This window comes from Etheostoma cragini, chromosome 19 (assembly GCF_013103735.1).
Source record: "Etheostoma cragini isolate CJK2018 chromosome 19, CSU_Ecrag_1.0, whole genome shotgun sequence".
In the NCBI taxonomy this organism is placed as follows: domain Eukaryota; kingdom Metazoa; phylum Chordata; class Actinopteri; order Perciformes; family Percidae; genus Etheostoma; species Etheostoma cragini.
Window position 1 is genome coordinate 6,033,275 of NC_048425.1, and position 21,200 is coordinate 6,054,474.

At 39.7% G+C, this 21,200-nt stretch overlaps 1 protein-coding gene across 3 annotated transcripts in view; it reads right to left on the reverse strand.

The window, feature by feature from the left end:
- The window catches only part of svep1 (sushi, von Willebrand factor type A, EGF and pentraxin domain containing 1), an 88,198-nt gene extending 69,614 nt beyond the window's left edge, over positions 1 to 18,584 (reverse strand). For 2 of the 3 annotated variants that reach the window (XR_004660572.1, XM_034901196.1), the window contains exon 1: positions 17,312 to 18,584. Coding sequence is in view for 2 of the 3 variants with exons in the window: in XM_034901196.1 (XP_034757087.1) it covers positions 17,312 to 17,860 (549 nt within the window). In the remaining variant the exon portion in view is untranslated. The remainder of the gene's footprint in view (positions 1 to 17,311) is intronic. The other variant, XM_034901197.1, reaches the window with a different exon arrangement.
- Positions 18,585 to 21,200: the final 2,616 nt, after the last annotated feature.

Consider the following 21,200-nt stretch of genomic DNA (forward strand, 5'->3'; position numbering starts at 1 on the left):
GGTTACCAAAACCACAGAAGATGTTTTAGGATAATTGTTAACCTGTCTGGGGTATAGTTGGCAAATTTTAAGGATGGCAAACTATAGAACAGGAGAGCCATTACAGGAAAATGCTCCCAATTTGGCAACCAGTAACTAACTCACGCTACCTAGTGATTTAAAAGTCTTCACTAAAGTCTCCATTTCTGTAATGTGGACTTCTAAGCAGGCCCAACGGAGCCTAGTTTGACTGAGAAGTGAGATTGCATCCAAAGTGTTGGAGAAGAGAGTGCGGACAGTGTCAGTTAATGCCAGACAGGGTAGGCTTGGAGGGCTGTGTGTGTTAGCTTGACGGTTTCTGTCACACCATTCATCAATCTCAACTAGGAACAATGAGAGGAGGAGAGACAGAGGAGAAAGAGAGAACCTAATTTCACAATGTGATGCCAAAGGGAAAGGCTATCTTGGCTGGCAAATGAGAAACTCATTCAATTATCCCCCCCACTGGTCTCCAATGTTGTGATGGCGGAACAAAGCGCTGAGAGAAACATCTTAGGCACTGACCGTGTTCCAATCGCACACGGCATTCTGGGTAATTGGACGAGGAAAGCTGGTTTGATTGAGTGGGCGGAAGAACAACAACGGCCGTTACAGTCTGAGTGCCAGATGGATTGACTGGCTTGGCAATCTGCCTCATGCATCTTGGGTTATTAATATTGATTGTATTTCTTTTTAAATGTTCACTCAATATCTAAATGGTATGTTTTGTTTCTCTCAGTATGCCTGTATATAAATATGAACGGTAAATAGTATCAGCGTTACGAATATCTGCTTGTCGTTTTATGGAGGTCTTTCTGTTGGATTTCTGACCTCATCAGTTTTATTTTTGATATGTTGAATGTTCTACAACTGGATGTACAATCACATAATTTTCACAATATGTTACATATCACTGAGTGCCTGGTTTGGTTACTGGCTAATTTCATCATGATGTTTTTGTGCTGCATTTATGTTTTTAATAGGATAAAAACCAGTGTGCTTAATTTGTTACACATGTATCAGTTTCAATAAACTAGGACTACATTACTAGCTAATATTGCTGCAGGAGTAGGCAAATACAGCAGATCAGAATCAGATTATTTTGCCATGTTTTTTAAGAAAAGAATCCATGTCACAGCGAAAGGCAGAGCAGTATGTCCAGTTTGTCCCTTATCCGCTAACCTATTTCAAGATAGAGCATAATTTTGGAGAGTCTACCCCAGTTCATGCAAGTGAAAATGTAAAATTTCAAGCCAAAAAGAATACTTCAAATTGATAGTTGTGGTATATATTCATGAAAAAGGACAAGTTTGTGAACGGGAAACATCGATTTTGAAAATGAACAACTAAACACGTTACACACTGAACCTTTAAGCATCATCAATTTGCAATGTCAAGGAGTTATTCTGTGATTTTGTGGTGTAATTCATTTCTATTTCTTCTTCATGTCATCATTTTTGGATGTTTTGGAAGTAGGAGGTGAGTTTCTATGGAGGCTGCTGATGGTATAGAAACTCTGCCTCTCTAACAATGATATTTTAGAATTACTCTGTAAGTAAACTGTATCGTGGTTGTGTTGGAAAATATCCATGAGACATAGGATCTTTTTTTTTTTAACAAAGTTAAGTTAAAAGATTGGAAGAAATCCCACTATTTAAGTAATAAATAGGACATTCATGAGATCATTACCTCATTACCTCATCTCTAAGGCCGAGTTTTGATTCTGAAATAAACAAAGGCAACAGTGTTGTGAAGCGCAATGCTTTTCTTTCCTCCAGACTGGAGTGTTGAAAGTGCTTATACGCAGGGAATGATTTGGGGACCGTCGCTGCCTTAAAGCATCCGTGTAAATATATCCCATCTTGTCCGGGCAAAGCTAAACCACTTTGGAGACAGATGCAGCATTTTCCATTGTTATGTTGACTGTTGCTGTAGTTGCAATTCTTCCTCGTGTTCCTCTTTCTATCCTCCTCTTTTTTCTTCTGAGATGTTTATTTGTCTTGGCACCAGCTGCAGGTGGACATTTCCTCTAATAGGGCCGGAATTGAAGAGATGTCAGTGTTTGTAATACATATTATTGGAGAGGTTTCAAATCAATCTTTGTTCTGGACTTGAACCTCTTTGGTAGACTCGTTGATAAGTTGTATTAGACCTCACAACATTGGGGGAAGCGCCAGGTGGGAGGCCATTTGCAGAGGACACATTTGGGAACGTACAGACTTGGCTTCTGTTGCCATGGATTTTTTTTAAAAGCTCTAAACCTCGCCATAAATCAAGAAAAATGTGGAACACACAATGATGTGGTACATACTTCTATTTCTCCAAGAAAACTGAAATACCGATACGCTGTTGCTGGGAAACACCTGCATTTAGTGTTCGGATAACCTGAATTGAAACAGATTATCTTTGTATGCTTTTGTGGTTTCCTCAGTTGGGTGATCCGTATCAGGTCTTGGGGGACGGCTTTCTTGCCAACAAACAGGATTTAAAACATGAACTGAAGTTGAATTTGGAACAGAGTGTCTTATCCAGGTTGAAAACACAACTATTAGATCCAGAAACTGAACTCTTGCGCAATCAGACCTGGGGAATGTGAAACATATCACATAAATAGCATACAAACAAAGACAACAGAATGTAGGCATATTTGTGGGTTTACATACATGTACCAATTACCTAATTATCATCAAACAGAGATATCCAGACAGTCAGACAAACACGTTCACACTCACTCACCAACGAAAACAACCCAATGGAATCTGGCACTCTCAAACACTAACCTCAACATAGCAAGTGGTTTACTAATAGACCTACACGCCTTAGCCCATAAAAACATGTTATTTAGTGAGCCACCACTGGCTCTTCGAAATAGTTTTGGTTTCTTCAGGTGCCAATGTATGACACTTTTGGTAAATCCTAATCTCAAAATGCCAAAGTAAATCCTTATGCTTAAAGATTTTGTGAGATTTGTGTCCTCAATCACAAAGCTGTGGACTTAATCCGGTTTTGTGAGCACAGAGAAGTATGTGATTGATTTGTAGCAACAAGATGAAAAGTTCAAGTGTGCACTCATCAAACGCAGTTAATTCCTTTATTGGAAATGCATGTTCGTCATTCAGTATTAGAAGCCAACCGATACATTGGCATGGCAGATGTTATAAACCCATATTGGTTGAGGAATATTGCAGCAAAGAAATGCCAATGCTTATAATACCTACTGTGTCCCCCAGAGAAGTATGTATGTATGTATGTATGCATGTATTTTCAAATGTAAAGTATCCCGCTAAGTACATATGTGGTAGTAAATATTTAAAAAACAATTTAAACAAACCTCATTAAAAATGTTTATGTTGAGATTGAAAGTTTATTCTTGACCTTGGAAAGTAAGTAAGTAAGTAAAATGTATTTATATAACGCTTTTCACAGATAAAAATGATAAAGTGCCTGCCATAAAACATACAATATGACACACATTAAAACACAGAAATTGCAAAATTAAAATCACAAAGTAATAGAAAAAAGGGCTATAAATAAATACTATATTTGACAGGTAGCCAGTGCAAGGTCTTGAGTACAGGGATGACGTGAGACCGTCTATATGACCTTGTACAGTAAGTAGCCTTGTGGCAGCATTTTGGATTGATTGCAGGTGATCAAGGTCAGACATACTGAGTGCAGTAATCAATGCGGGAAGAGATAAATGCATGTACAGTATGAGCATCTCAAGTTCAGCAGTTGAAACTACATATTTCCATGTGCAAATATTTCTCTAATGGAAAAAACAAGATTTGCTTAAATGTGAGTCAAAAAATGTACATTTATTAAACATGAACCCTAAATTGAGTAGGTTTGAGTAGACAGCAAAGGAAAGAGGCCTAATATATTGTATGGTTGTGGGGACGATCTTTTCTGGAGCAACAATAAGACCCCCGGTCTTATCAGCATTGATCCGTAATGAATTTACTGTTAAATTCTGTCCAGTCCCTCATAGCATTGAGACAGTCAAGTAGCCTAGAAAAACTGCTGGCATCACTGGGTTTAAATGAAAAATTTAGTTGAATATCATCTGCATACCTTGTAAGCAGTATTGTATCTGTAAACGATTTGTCCCAAAGGCAGCAAATACAACGAGAATAACAAAGGCCCCAAAGCCGAAACCCTGATTGAAGAATTGTGTCTCTCCAACACATCAGTCAGTTGGTTTGCCACAACCTTCTCTTCAATTTCTGACAAAAATGGACGCTTGCATATGGGCCTGTGGTTTTTAGGCAAGGCGGTATCTAGGTTGGTTATCTTTCATATGTGCTGGATAGTAGAATGCTAAAAGTAGAAGGGGACATATCCTATCAGCAATGAGGAGTTTACAATTGCTAAGACAGCAGTCCCAATAATTGGTAAAACCTTTAAAAAGAGAGAAGATGGTATTATATATAGAAGGGCTAGAAGATAGTTTCATTTTTATGATCAATTCTAGAAAGTCTTGTAAGCTAATGGGTTGGGAAGAGTCCAAACCCGTAAGAGAGAGAGAGAAAGGCTTGAATTGTGTGTGTAGTCCACAGGATGAATACTACCTCTAATAGCAGTCACCTTATCAACAAAGAAGGTAAGGAACTGATTGCAATTATCTGTGGAGAAATATGGTACTACAGAATGTGGCGGTGATGCTAAGCATCCTTCACAAGTGTGTTAAAAGAAATAGTTGTTTTCTGTTAGGACAACATTTACAGAGCGATTTTAATGAATCACTACTATTATTGCTACACAGTTGGCAGCAAAACTGATGTGCAAGTTAAAATCCCCAACTAATAACACTTTGTCCAACTTAATATTAGAGGTCAGGATTCAGTGATATCTGATAAAAACTGGCCAGCTGGACCAGGGGGTCAGTAGATTAAACCACAATAAAATGGTTTCAGCCAACCAACTTTAGTCAGTTGTAGTTTGAAGGTAGAATAGGATTCGGTGCTCACCAATTAACAAGGTAATAGATTTTTCTAGACCACAGTGAGACCACCACAATGGCCTGATAGCCGTGGAGTTGCAAGAAAGTCTTTGGGCAGTAGTCAGTGGACTCATTACCCATGTGATATTAACCCTTAGGTTCATTTTGCTGAAGGACAGAACTGTCCTTTAAGATCAGCTTGTCCATAAGAACTGAGCAAAGGGAGCAACCGAGTGTGATAGTTTGACACATTTCAAAGCTCTTGAACTGCAACTAAATGGACTTTGTGGTGGGATTGTTTTGTCAACTACGCTTTTAAAGGTCAATAATCAACTTTCAACCTTCACTTTTGAGTTAACATGGACAAGAAGATGAACTTAAAGAGCTCAGAAAAATGTAAACATTTTCATAACAACTGGGTAACACCATCTGCTGAGGAACAAACAAACAGCATTAGTCGGGCTCTATTTAACACACAGAAAGTTTCAATCAAAAATATGTACCATACAGCCTACTTTTAAAAGGACCATGGTTTCCACAGCAAGGTGGCCTACTGTAAACACGTTTTTTCCAATGACATCAAGAGGCCGCTGTTTTCTAACGATATTCAATGTTAATATGGCATTTAAACGCAGGCCGCTAAAGCTGCTGTCAGTGGCTGTCATTGCAGACGCCTCCCTGACGCTGCCGACAGGGTATTATTCTTCAAAGCCTCCTCACCTCTCCTTTCTGTATCGCAAATGTCACTCTGTACCTTTCCATTCCAACACCCCGACCCCCTCCCCTTTCATTTAACGCTCTCATACACACACAAAGCTCCAAAGGGCCAGTGTCAGCAGCACCTATCAATCGCTGAGCAGTATTTTAAGTAAGAGTGAATCTCTCTATAGGTGTGTGCGCATTTATGTGTGAATGCATGCTTGAACAGAGTGTTATGTGAAGAGAGTGAGCATGGTATGGAAGTGCGTGTTCCCAAGCATATGTGTGTGTGGGTTTGTGCATGTGACTGACAAAAGAGTGTAAAGCTGTAGATATTTAGTTATGCATCCAACAGTGACATTAATTTTATTTTAAGATTTTTTGTAATGTTGCATAAACTAAAATGGAAATTCAATAAATTTACATAATTTAAACACGCTATACAGAGTCCGCTAGATAGCAACCCCTACTGCAGCTTCCGTGGTGAATGAAAGGGATGTCAACCAAGCATTACCTTTTAAAAGTTAATAAAATTAAACTTGATCTGCAGAGTAGGATCACATTTTCTGTGCACAAAAGAATGCATGAATGCATGAGAGAGTGTGTGATTTATGTTTGACCAACAGGGGCTGAAGTGGGAAAATCTGCCCTTAAAAGCTAGTAGCAGCTACTGGAGACTCCCCAGTTTGTGGATCTGATTTTTATGACAGGACTTACACTCCTCCTCTCTGCAGTCATTAAACTAAAAACCTCATCTCAAGGGAACAATTAACTGTAGGTGTAACGCGTAGAAAACGACACAGTGACGGATGCACAAGGCCGATGCGGAAAGGTCTGAAATTACATTTTCATCCGTCGAGGGGATTAACTAACATCTGTGTTTTACGGAGCCGGGAAGTGTAAAGATTGCCCTCTCCAGTCTCCTGTGCTGAGCTCATTTCAAGTCCCCATTTCTTTAAAATAATTGAAAAAAGGTGCAGAGGATAATTGAGACTTAAGTGCTGAAAGTAGCAAGAGAGAAATTTATTTTGGGTCAGCATTGAAAGACAAAGCGGTGTGTGGTAATGTCCCCTCTGGTAAAGTATCTGACTGCGGATGCATGCACCAGGAGAACATTGGAGAACAAGAATGAGAAACACCTCTAAAAATAATGTTTTGTGTGAAACAGTTGCTAATGTTCTCCATCTCTCTCATTTCACACATTCATCAAAAGCATTTTCCACGAACAGTGAAGACAGAAAAAAAAAGTCACAGAGTGAGTCTGATAAGTAAAGGATCTTGATGGGATATCCATCTAAAAGCATAAAAATAATCAGTTGTTTTACTGGTTTAGATATACATGCAAAGACGAGCAAAATGAATATTAACGCTTAGATGTTAGAGTTTTTATCCTAAGCACGCACGCACGTCATTTGTGGGGAATACAGCAATGCCCAGTTATTTGACCACAGCAGCTTTAGCCCAAGTGGATAACTTGTCACAAGATCCAAACCAGCAAATACTGAACATACCCTCAAGGCAGGAAAATGAGGCATGACGCAGAGGGAGAAAAACTGCAAACAGAAAGAAGTGAGACAGATGGACAGATCACCTGGTGATAGACCAGACAGTGAAATTGAGACAGTGATTCAAACAGCAGTCTAAAAGTCTGTGACTAAACACTCAGCAGCTTTTGCAGAAGCCGAATACTTTATGATCAATAACTGCAGTCATTTACAACCTTTCAGCAAAGTCTAGAATTACTAAACAAAAACTAATTTGACAGTAGACAGACAGCAATACTTTTCAAGCTACCCACATTTTCTAGAAACACAGACAACAAACATATGGATGCACTCTATCCAACAAAGTCAGATTCAGATCCTCTCATCCATTTCAATTCCATTCAAAGCCACCAAAGGTTGCCAGCTCCTTCAGGATCTATTACACATGCACCATCGTTTGTTCAACACTTACTCAGGCACAACAATGATTGTACTGTGTGTACAGTATACAGTACTGTATATGTGTGTGTTCTCCTAACTGCATTTTATCCACCCCCCACAGACTAAATTTGTACAAATGAGTTGGTATTGTGTGAAACCTAATCAGACCTGCTTGTCTTGTGAATGGTTCCCCATTAACAGATCAACACCAGGACTTTCCGTGGCAATGTGTCAGGATTTGAAACCTGAACTTGGATTTTTCTTAATTTTTTGTTGTACTCAGAATCAGAATCAGAATCAGAAATACTTTATTGATTGACCCACATTGTTTCCTGAAGAAGTAAAGACTAATCTTCTCCTAACAAAAAGATCTAAAGAAGATTAGGGAGAATAAAGAAAGTAGTTTAAGGATATAGTCTGGTTTTACACTTCCAAGTCTATGGCTCCTACAGTGAATACAGATGGGAGCAGGAGGCTTGGAGAGTTGCTGGAGGAAACTAGTGACCTTGGATTGAAGGGTTTGTTTCAAATGAGATATCCAGGGTTTGGAAAATCTATTAGAAAATGGTTAAGAAAAAAACAAAATGAAACAAAATGTGGGGCTATTTTGCAGATTGGACAATGCTTGGTTTAAGGTCTTGGTTGACAAAATGGCTTATTCATTTCCAAGAACTTTTTAATCACTTCCATAATAGATGTGTGTCTAACTGGAAAGATACGAGACTGTAGCATTACAAGCCGTTAGGACTACTATAAAGAGATCTTAGTAAGAATCCAGACAGGTTGTACATATTTGGCCATGTTTGGCCTCTTGTGTTTTTTTCTGCACTATAATGAGCTGCCACGGCTGTTGAACTCAGCTGACCCCTCTGCGTGCATATCTCTGCCCTACCTGCTGTCTGTCAACACTTCTCCACAGATATGTAACAGTCATGGAATTCAAAGGGTCCTTACATGGTGACAGATGCTGGAGAACAAAGGTATCAGTTGAAACACATCTGCTGACCATGTCTTCATTAATGCATTAATTCAATATGCTCTGTACAAAACAGATTTAAATAATCTGATGAAAAACAGGTCTACTCAGGAAGCTTTCATGTTATGAACATTGATTAAAACTGGATCATAGTCAAGACAGTTTCTTACTGCTTTTTAGCAGGTCAGTTACATCAGGCCAGCTTGCTCGTTTCATGGTCTTCGTGTAAGATAATGGTGGATGAGGAGGCCTCAGGGTCTTTCCAGACATTCAGAGGTCGGAAAAATAGGCCACCGTTTCTGGAAAATATTCGGTATCCATTTCAGAGAGGAGGGCAGGGGTGAGCACAGAGTGACGAGAGACAACAAGAGTGCACAGGCCATCGCCATAAAGGCAAATATTGACCCTACAATTAGACACAGTGAGAAAGAGTGCAGCTTAACCCCTGTATAGTGGTATAGTATTGAAGTACTGGATAGTTAGATATTCAAACATTTATCTTTAAACCAGTAACAACCGATTAAATCATTTACACATCCAGCAGTTACGGACCAACATCAGCATTCATTTGGAGTTTGTTTCTGGTAAATTGATGAATGTCTGTCTGATATTCACTGTATTTTAGCTCTGTTTATGTTCCCTACCACCTCATGAGAGAAATATCTGGCTCTTTAGCTGCTAAATTCTCCACTATGTTCACCAGCTAGATGCTGAGTGTGTCTGTCTGCCGTTTGGTGCTGGGTAACGTATAGTGGCTTTCTAGAACTTGTTTGCCTAACCTAAGGGTATTTTATTTACTACCATAAAAGACTAAAAAAAGAAGCAAATTAACATTTTTGGACAGCTAGAGGAAGGATTTCATCAAAATGTTTAAGCGTGAGAAGTCAACTGAAAAAAAAATCTACTGTTTTGTCTCTTCCAAACAAAAGTATTAATGATGACAAAACAGAGAGAAAAAACTGCTTTGTCGGAGCTCTTGAGGGGAAAATGCTGCAAAGTGCCTCAGTGAAGCATATTTGAGGTTGATGGATAAAGTTATGAAAGAAGAGAATGGAGAATATTTATGTCAGAAATATTCAGTATGAAGAGGCCCAAAACCCTGAGACTAAAGCATTTCTTCCTCCTAAACCCACAACAGACACACACATCCACGAACTAAAGCACACCCACAGTCATGTTGAGTCTATGGTATTGATCACCATGACAGTGTATGAATAACTTTCCATCTACACCCTGAGCATACACGCCAGGTGAGCAGCCAGTAAAATGTGTTGGGAGATGACTCAAAGCTCTACTCCAAAACTAGATTCTTCTGATTAAAGAAAAGACACTGATAACAATATGATTGCAGGACATGACAGTATGCATGTAATGTTAAGTCAGAAGTTATGTAAAGATATCTGCTTTCAACTAAATCAAATTTGAAATACAGCATTATCGAGTCTCGGATAACACCTACTTTCCAAAACCAATACATTGAAAGTGAAATCAGGTGTACATTCCGTCATTACAAAACTAAACATTTAAGAAACAGATTAAGAAGAAAGATATTAACAAAGCATAAGATGGTTTTCTGACCCAGAAAGAAGAAGACAAAACACAACTGGAAACCTCTTTTTTTGCTGCTTTTGATCTAGCTAAGTGATTTCCAACGTGGGGGTCAGGAATCCTCAATTGAGTCGCAAGATAAATCTAAAGAGTTATTACATAAAGGCACTGTTCGTTTTTTATTTAAGGAGCTACCAGAGTCTTGAGACCTTAGATCAAAACGAGATTTGACCCTCCCTTCACCAGCAATACACTTTCTATGACCCTCGAAAATGATTGGGAAAAAAATGCATGACCCTCCCCAAATATTTATTGAAACCTTCTGTACTAGTTTGCACTTGGCAAAGATGTACAGATAAACATTGTTTTTTTACAAACACAACAAACAAGACTTTATCTCTGCTTTCTCATCTTACACCACACACCGCTATTATGGTGGCCATTTCAGTAGATTTACTCACTAACATTGTTGTGAAAACAAACTAAGCATGGAAACTAAATGCACACTTCCTGCCTTACCTCAAATACTTAAGGTACTTCTCTATCAAACTAGTATTCACATGAAATAAAACAACATTCAGCAAAGCACACTGGGTAAAAACAAGTTATATCAATTTGTTGATCGTGTTGAACAATGTGATAATCTTATGTTATGTCACCAAGAATTAGCTAACGTTATAGACCAAGCATTAGCATTAGCTACTTGTCAACCACTACCTTTATAGTAGGCACCAAAGCACTTTTCCTCTTCAGTTCCCCTACAGGTTAGAAGCCGTATTATCCATTACTGTTACCATTACCATTATTCTTATTTCTCATTCGAACAAGTTAATGAACCACTGAAATGATTTTGGAAACATTATTTTAAGGAACAAAATAATCTTTGGTGTTTGACCACCATTGAAATCAATCATTATCAATAAATAAGGTCTCTCTTGTATTAATGTGTTGCAAAGTGGGATGTAATCAATGGCAGAAAAAAAGTTGTATACTGAATATAACTCCCCCCCCCCCCCCCCCCGGTTGTCTAGTGTCTGTGGACTCTCCTGCCTGTCTTATCAGGGCTTTCTTGGCTGGTAGGTGAGGCAGGCCCTCTCTGCTCCATCCTCCTGTCTCATTTAACCCACCCTGGATGGGTGATTAAGGGTGAGACGACGGGAAATGGCAGTTGCACAGACAGGAAACAGACTTTTCTTATCATCGTCTTATCAAGGCTGAGTCCAGCTTTGGAGACTGGATCAAAGAGACGCACCTTGCTTTCATTTGTTAAAGTGGGCACTTGTTTGCATCTTTCACTCTAAATGTAGTCGTCTTCCTTTTTTCTTTAGCACAACAGTCATTAACTTGCTCCTATTTTAGGGAGGTTTAAAGGAGAAAATAAGTCTATTCTTTTGTTATCTTAAAAAAAGTAGCTCTCCATGTTATATCTCCACAGTGTCACTTCCTACCTTCTTCATTTGGTGCTGGTGTGAATTTACTGATTTGTGTAAAATTCCACCTGTGATTCAGCCAATAGAATAAAGAATGCTCCACTGAGTTAATATAGTTTCTAGAAATAAGAAGGCCACTGAAAATCCCCTGCCATAGACAAAATGTTCCAGCATTTCCATGTGATGGATGGTGTTCACTTCCCACCATGATTTGCTGCACTCTACATCTCATCATTGCTTATTCAGAAATTCAGGGTTAGACTCTCAAACACTAACATCAATTGTAAATGTGTGTGCACTTCAGACAGGCCAAGAATGTTCATGATCTCTGTTGTACAAGCCAAATATATGCAACTTACACAAGCCTCATTTAATCTAATAGACAATGTTTTGAAACACAATACCACGTATTTTGCCTGTAATGCGTCAAAGCTGACGACGATAATGTTCCCCTGCCTGTCACTCTGCTGGGGAGGTCTGCAGCTCTGGAGAGCATGATGGTAAGGAATGAAAATGGGAGAAGTGGAAGAAACGGCGTTGACCCGCTGGAATGAGACGGGGACCTCACTAACCCAGCCCTTAATGTTTGTTTATCTTATTGTGGTCTGTCAAAGCTCAATAAAGAAAGGCTTCATCTCAAGTAAAGCTGTATGAAGTGTCATTGACAAGTGATCTCTTTCTCTGAAACATCTTGGACTATTCGTACATTTTACGTAACATATGTGGGCTTTGATTCAAGATTTCCAATTGGGAAAACATGGCAGCTGTCAAATTTCTCCTAAACTATCCAGCAAAATGTTATTCTGAATAATACGGGGTATAAAATAGAGCTTGTAGTTGCATTTTGCTTGATGTCACTTTACATGTGCGACTATTCAAAGGTCCAATATTTAATATGTTTACTGTAATAAATCTAAAAATGACCCTAATGCGTCATCACATATTAAAGGGACATTAAGGGCTGAGGGAACTACCACACAAATTGACAAGCCTCGTACTGACCAACACCAGATCGATGAACACACTTTTCACAGACAGCAAAAAAGCCAAAAAGCACTTTAAACACTGGCTGTCTGTATTACATATTGCACCTTTAAATGAAAGTACTTGTTTACAAGGTTTGCAAGTTGGCAAGACACTGTTTAAATTCAAAAAGTAAACTAAACAGCTCCCTAAAGTTTTCAGATTGGGCCAGCTTCCAACTGTTTGGCTTAAGAAATTGTCGGTGGATGATTGCAGAAGATCATGCAGAAAAAGATAGCGAGATATGGGTCGGATTGGAAGTCTAGAGCTGTGTTGAGGACACAAGCACAATGTCTATAAATGCAAGCATTCATTCTCATGCACGCACACCTGTTTACTGTCCTACAGTATGTATAGACTGTAACTGTGTAAAGACATGTAGCTGGTCCATAAACTGAGTGTGAACGTGTGTGTTTTCCTGGCAAGTTGGGCACACGAGGAGTCTTTGGAGGAATCAGGAACATAACCCAACTGCTTACAGATATACCGATTTCAGTTTCAGAAACCCACTGGCTGGCTGAGTAGAATGCTGCTTTTACTAATTGGCTGTAAACTAGTCTGCTTTGAACCAGACTAAGGCAGAGCCTAAACAACAGTCAGGTAAAACCATTGCTGTGAATAACCACAAGAAACAGACACATTCTTTCTATTAATTCCTTGACCGAGGGCTTTTCCTCCTTCTTTATTCCACTTTTTCCTCTCATTCTTCCATCTTTAGCCCACTCCTCTTCACACGCTGCCCATCTGTCTGTGTCTTAACTGTGAAGGCCAATGGACACAGCAAAGCCGCCAAGTCCAGTATAGTGCTTGTGTCATTGCCAAAGCCGGGCCTGCCTGCATGGAGCAAACCGGGGTTTTTATCTGGCAACACATGGCAACCCAGTGGCAAATCTTCAGGAGGAAGACAAATGATGAGAAGAAAAACAAGGGAATTTTTTCACCTGGCTATTACAGATACTATCTTTTCTCTCCCTATATTTTTATAGCTGACACTCGTATCCAAAGCAAGCTATAATAAATGCAACAATGGAAAATCCCATTATTCCTGGATCAACAAAATTGCCAACAACCAATAGAATAAAATGAAAGGCTTTGAGCCATATTTCCTTGAAGATATTTGGTCATGTAAAAGGCAAATGCACGGAAAATAAATGAAATGCGAGCTAAAAAGACCAGGGAAATGGATTGAATTTTGCAGGGTAATTACAGTAAGTAGAGAGGAAAGAATATGATTCAGTTTGGAGAAGATGATGAGAACTACTCTCAGGTACAGTACAGTAGTTATTCTCTAGAGGCCTGAAAACATTTACTGAAAGTCATCAATCAGCTTCTTTGTAGGGCGGTTAAGAAAAGTGCTGGAAAACTACAAACGTGGTGAGTGATGTCATCAGCAACTAGGTTAGCATGTCAGACACGAGGTTGAGAAAAGACAGATCCTGAAATGAGGCATGTGAATCATTATGACAGAGTGCTGCACTCTTAATAACCTCATAGTGCATGACATTTAACACAGATGATGAGCTGGATTATATAAGTAAAGTAAAGAGAGACAGAGACAGAACGGCTGGGTATCCAACCTCTATACTTCCAATGCTGAATTTGCCAGTATCTAAAAATGATCACGCCCTTAGTATGCTCCAATCAAATTGTTTGATAGATAGTATACAATAACAGTGTCTGAAACCCCCTTTCCAAGTGGAATCTAAGGGGCTGCATTCAACAGTATTTGGTCCTTTCCAAAACCAACAATCCAACACTTTATGCAGTGATAGACAAGTTGTGCAGAGGTGCGAAAGGTATGCAGGATTTAAACTTCTTTTTCAAGCTCTCTTTGTTAATTCATCTAATACATTTCAAGTGTAAACAAGAGTGCCTTCGAGCAAAGACTGTCAGAAAGTCTCATTTCTAAAATGAATTGCATCTCATTGCTTTCTATTAGAAGAAGGCTTCTTGCCACGCCTTAGCACCCAAACATTAATAAACCCTTTTACCTTTAGATGTGGTCAGACAACACATTGTACAACAAATGTTGAACAATATGAAACTAATAGAGAGCTAGAGAGGTGAAGTATTTGACTATAACAAGCCTATATTCCCTCATTTTATACAGATATAAACACTGCTTAATCGTTTAGTATATTCTCAAGTGTCTGTTTACACATTTACCATATATATTAGTTATCACCAAAATTTGCCTAAACTTTGTGAAAAAAAACTGAATTTTCTTTGGAACCTACATACATTGATACTTTCAACCTACTGTATGATGTATAAGGTGAAAATAGAAACAGCAGACAGACAGCGGAGACACAGAGTGAGACAGAGATGAAGAGTGCTGGAAGAGAGCCCTGTCTCTACATGCACGACGGGTGGAAAAATGTCTCTCTTAATGGATCCCAGCTTTCTACAGCACTTAGAACAGCCAAGACCATCCAAGGGAATAAAATATGGCATTATTATTATTATACTGCAATTATCAATTATCCTCTCTCTCCTACTTTCACTATCTCTCTTTTTTCTGAGACAGATGCACATGTTCACACACATCATATAGACTTATACACACCCAACCTAATTTTAGGAGAACAAACACATGGAGACGTGTAAGGCAAAAGCCCAAAATCACATATTGCATGCATTGACACACACAGTAAAATTCCCAATTCAACACACTCCCACACTGAGCCAGTCGTCCTATAGTTCAGTCAGTACATGATGACAGGCGGATATGAGCTTTGTAGATTAGTGTTAGCAGACCCATCCTTGCATCTAATGGAAAGAAATGACAATCGCTCCTTTTTTCTTTTTCCAGTCAGATTCAGACGAGAAAACAGAGATCAAGCGTTAAATCACAGACAGGCCTGTTTTTTTTTAACACCACTTCCTCGATCATGGGAAGACACAGTAAACGTCAGACGGAATCCATCAGGTGTGGAATGGTTTCTGGAGTACCGATTGATCTCCTTCTTCTCAATCTGTATCTGCTAGGCTCATCTATCTTTCAAAAAATTCGTAGTTCTGTGTAGGCCGCAAGTAGCTCTCCCATTGCTCATGCATTGTTTTGTTCAAGTAGGCCTACGTCTCTCATCATTTAAAAGCCATACTGGAAAGAAATCATCTTTTATTTTAATCTGACTTTAAATCAATAACAATGTTGGGAAGACAACTTACGCGCTTGAGCAGCAGGACACCCTGCTTTTTTTCTAAAGCAAGCTTTGGCTGGTGGACTCTTCCACTTGATAAATCCCCCAAAACATTCTAAGTGTTGTGTGAATAATGATAAAGGCACAAGAATTCCCCCAGCCTTTTCTTGGTATTGTTGTGGTCTTTAGAAGCTGGGATACAGCCAGCACTTATCGGCACTTAACCAAGGAAGGTGAGCTGAAAACCTGTCCTGAGGGCCAAGCTTTAAGCGCTTAGCCAGAAGATACGGTCCAAGGCTATTAGCTTTAAACAAGGATGGATTGAATGGTAAAGCTCAGTTTACCTACAGCTTTATCTGTGAAACTGGGCTAATGTGATTTTTCTTTATTAATTTAAGTGCATTCATGGAAAGTTAGTGCTGTAGCATCAAAGTGATACAAGCCATTTTCTGAAAATGATTGTTAAAACTGATGGTTATAGGCCTTATGATGTTCACTGACTGGATGTAGTCTTTGTCACACTGCAACCCGCTTTTTATTCAACACCACATTACTGCACAAAACCAAGCTTCGCTATTTGGATATTCACCAGCTGTTTCTTTACAATATTGTACTATTGTCAAAGAGGTTTTCTGACTTCAATGCACCCAGTCATGACATCTATTATGTATTTTTGTCACCAAGCTAAAATGTCAAAGGCTACTATAAAGTAGCTTAATAACTGGCTGCAGTATTTCTAAGCAAGTTTGCAGAACACAAAAACACCTGACTCTTGTACCGTGTGATCCTGCAGTTCAGCAGATCTGAGGCATACGACAAGGTGTGTGTGTTTATACAGGACCAGCCCCTATACCACCAACACAGCTTTTACAGCTGGGCTGTTTGGATTTGACAGATGAACTGAGCCATATGTCCTCTGTGCGTGTTTGAGTGTGTGCGAGCACTGCTGAGTGTCAGGCAGCTCAAATCAACAAACCATAAACATTTTGACCACTTCTAATCCACATAACATTAACATAAAAGCAATTCATATTCACCCAAAAAGCTTTATATAAGCCACACATCATGTGTGTCTTGCTATTTCTTGCACTTTTCCCAACCTATTGCTCAGTGTTTTTGAGTGTTATGCATGCATGTTATGCATGCATTTTTGTGTATGCATGGGTTGCAACGTGCATGCATCTGCAAGTGTCTCTGCGGATGCTTACTCTTAATGGTATTTTTTTGATTGGAAACTCCTGAGCAATTAGCAGGCGAGTGGCTTCCCCACTGTCTGCTGGTGTGTAATTTAGAGGAAGCAGCAACAACAACGCCACGCAGGACCTCATTAACAACAACCTTACTAAGCCACAATTACTCTCTGCACCCTCCCTACACAGCTAGCTGCAAACTAACAGACACACACAAACACACAAACAAACACACACACAAACACACACACACACGCAGGTTTATGAAAATCTAGCTCAGGTTCATAATTAGGATGCAAACTGAGCAAAATTCAAGAAAATAAATCAACTTATGCACAAATATGCAAGCACATTTAGACAGACTGACACACACCTGCCCCACTGACAATGTTTATTTTATCTTTAGGTCTGACTCACCGCTGCCCTCTGGAAGGCTCCTTTCGTGTAGGTGCCCCCTCCTCTGTAGTTGATAGCTGGGATCTCCTGGTTGAACAGGGAACACTTGTGCTGGTTGGACTTTGGCGCTGAGATGTGGTCCACCCTGGTCACTACATGGGTCTTGGATGAGAAGGTGACCAACGCCACCCGCGTGTCCTCTGGCGCAACAGGAAAGTCAGACAGCATCTTGCGCACGAACCTCAACTCGCTCAGGAAGTTATTGGCCCCCACACTGGACGACTCATCCACCAGGAAGACCAGGTCCAAGCAGGAGCTTTTCTCTCGTAGCTCACGGACATTTCGCTTAAACGCCTGGCCGAGGCGCTCCACTTTGCTCTCTGCACTCTCTGACAGGGTGCCGCTTGACAAGGAGGTGGTTAGGGGTGGCATCTGCCTGGACCGGCGGGACTGCAGCAGGGGACGGGATTGTTGGGCTGCCGGCCAGGCTGTGGTCCATCCATCCAGGATGCACAAGACCAAAAGGCAAGAAGTCCACAATGGTTTTAAAGAGTAACTTTGAGAAAACATAGTAACAGTCCGCACGACACCTGTACTGACTTTGCAGAAGTAAAAAAAGACAGCGTGGATCCTCTATCCAAGAGGAATTTAGTGAATTTAAATGCTTCTTATGCCTGTGTCAGCGTCCAGGAACATAGCAGACAGCAACAGTTCATTGCAGGTTTCCTCAAAAGCATTGCTGAATGAAGATGAGGAGTCTTCTCTTTTCATTCATAATGTGCCTCTGTCCATCTGCTCTTCTCTCCAGTGGAAGAAAACTCCAGTTCTGTCTGGAAAAATGTTTAAGCTTGCAAGGTATCTGTCTGCCCGTTTATAAAAATAAATTGGTATTTCTGGCTTTTTTTACTTGTTTTTTTTTACATGTTTAAATGTATTTTTTGAAGCGTGTTAAGAGTTTGTATAGCTATATGTCCATTCTCTCTCCTTCCTGGCTCTTCGGTCGGCAAGTCAATCTTTTAGTCTGTGCATCAGACCAAAAAAAAACCAAGCTTTTTCAATGCTCTTCAGTCCCAGTGTGCTGCACCTCAGGCTCCTGTTTTCCTATGTGACGCTCCTGCCTGCACCGTAAGCCAAGCTCTGAATGCTTGTTCCCCTCTTCTCCCAAAAACCATTTCAAAAAAACACACGGAGGAGGAGGACGGAGGAAAAAAGTTCAGAGACAGTGAGGCTAAGGGGGAAAAAGAAGGCAGTCTAGTCGTGGCCGTTGAGTCATTTTTTTCCCCTTCATCTCTCCTCCTCCTTTTCTCCCACCTCCCCCTCTCTCCCTATCTTTTTCTCACCCTCCCCCTACTCCCCCCTTCTCTCTCCCTCCCTGTATCTCTTGTCCTGACAGTGGAGCGAGGTTCGATGTCAGTGCAGCTTGCCTGTCAACTTGTCAACATTCCCAAAAAAAACACATCAGAAACCACCACCGTTCACTTCAGATGGGAAGAGAGGGCAAAAAGATAGATTAGATTAAAAAGTCAGACAACATTTAAGAAGCAACATCAAAGATTTTACAGAGTTTGGGGTAAAGTCTGAAATCTCTATCTGTGCTTCAGAGTAAGGAAGTAATAAAAGCAGCTCTGGATATGTGCTTTGTCAAATCATCACTTATTTAGCTGCTATCATTTTCTCTTTATGTATAAATAAAAAGAGGAGGAAAGAACTGCCCTTCTTACTCTTTAGATGTTTATATTTCTTCCTGCACCACAAGGATTTACACACACTCTTTCACTGCAATGCTTTTCTACATCTCTTCGGTCTCGCATAACCTCTCCCTATTTCTCCTTCTCTCTCTGCTGTCGTGTTTTCCTTCAGTGATTTTATCTGTAACCAAAACAAAGGCAGCCGGTGTTACAGAGGCACACTGTGCCTATTAAAGCAAAGGCCTGAGATTTACAGCAAAGAGCTGGCTTTATAATTAGCTGCAGAGGCTCATGAATAACAAAGAATCGATATATAGAGAGAGAAAGAAACAGGACAAGGAATAAAAAGAATGAAGTGAGAGACATTAAGACAGGGAGCAAAGTAGAAAATGAGATGACATGGCCAAAAAATATATGGACATATAAACGTTACAAATAGCCTATACTGTAAATGATAGGCTGGTAGAATATCTCATTCCAAAACCATGAGCATTATTTTGCTGCTATAACAGCCTCCAAGTCCTTTCACAAGATTTTGGAACCTGGCTGGGGATTTGCTTCCATTCATCCACAAAGAGCATCAGTGAGGTCTGGCACTGAGGTAGGTAGGGCTCGCGGTTGGTGGCCAAATGTATCTCAAAGGTTTTGGATGAGGCTGAGGTAAGGGCAATGTGCAGGTGAGTCATGCTCGTCCGCGGTAAATTTAGAATAACATTTCTTTATGGACCTCACTTTGGCAATGGGGGCAATGTAATGTTGACACAGGTTGCCACAAAGTTTCAAGCATACGTTTGTCTAAATCATCACTGTATTCTGGAGCATAAACATTTCCCTTGATTGGAACTAATGGTTATTTTCTCAATTAAACTTACGGTCTATGAAATATCAAAAAGTCAAACAGCCCAAGGGGATGTCTTCAAGAGGTTTTGTCCAAGAAACCCAAATCAAAACCCAAAGAAATTCTATGACAATGATATAAGAGAGGGAAACTAATGGACTAATTGTTTCAGCTCTCACCAGATCATAAGAGGTCTAGACCAAACCACGAAAAACAGCTTGAGATCCAAACTATTCAAAGTTATGTGGGCAGGGGTGTCTACATACTTTTGTCCATTTAGAGTTTAGAGACAGATAAACAAACACAGAAAGTGAAATTAGCAAGAGAAAGTGAAAAATAGGGGAGAGGTGGGAGAGAAGCAGTCCAATGCAGTCAGTCTTACACTATGAGCCACAGCTGAGGCACACAGAGTGTTTATTAGTCTGTATAAGCCTCTGTCTCTCTCATTTAACAGCACTGGAAACACGTAAATATAGAGACAAAAACACACACACACACACACACACAGATGCAGATAGACACAAAAACACCCACTCTTGCTCTCACATATGCTGAAAGGGGGATGAGCACAGCTGTGACTTCCTGCTTTTTGGCACTTGAGACCCCTCACCAGACTTCTGTGGGGGTCTCCAGGGAGATAGGGGGGTGGTGGATGGAGAGGGCTAGGCTTGTGAGTGTGTGTTGATGGGGGGTTGTGTAATGGTCCCACTGAATATTCAAGCAAAATCTGTGAGAGAGTGTGCCTATATGTAAACAGCACATTTTGAGTAGAGGTTTAATTGCTTTTATGACATTTATATATATATATATATATATATATATATATATATATATATATATATATATATATATATATATAGTGAGCTGAGAAAAAAACTACTTTGAACTGCACATAACTGTGATTCACGATAATAAAGATATTCAATTATTTTAATTTCCAGATTTTACTGATCGATATCAATCAATAAAATCTACACAACCTACACAACTACAACCTTCCTTGACCTTCATTTCTCATGCACCACTGCAACAAGACGCACAGGTGAGCTCTTCTACGTCATTAAGAGTTCCTTTGTCAAACTTGAACGAGGTTCAAGATATTACAACGCTACTTTAGTGCTACATTTTTGTTCATGGTAGACATGCTTTACATGTAGTTATTAAGGTCCCTGCTTTGATAACAACCCAAAAAAATTTCGTCAGTTGCTAGCTTAACATTAACATTAACTTTAACGTTAAGTAGTTTCTGATAAAAAAAACAACAACTGGAATTGCGCTTGCAGGGTAACTTAGACTTAAAGGCTAGTACTTTCAATTGTATTCAAGCCTAAAGTCATTTAAAAATGTTCAAGAGCATCTAAAACAACCAAAAGGAGCCACCACA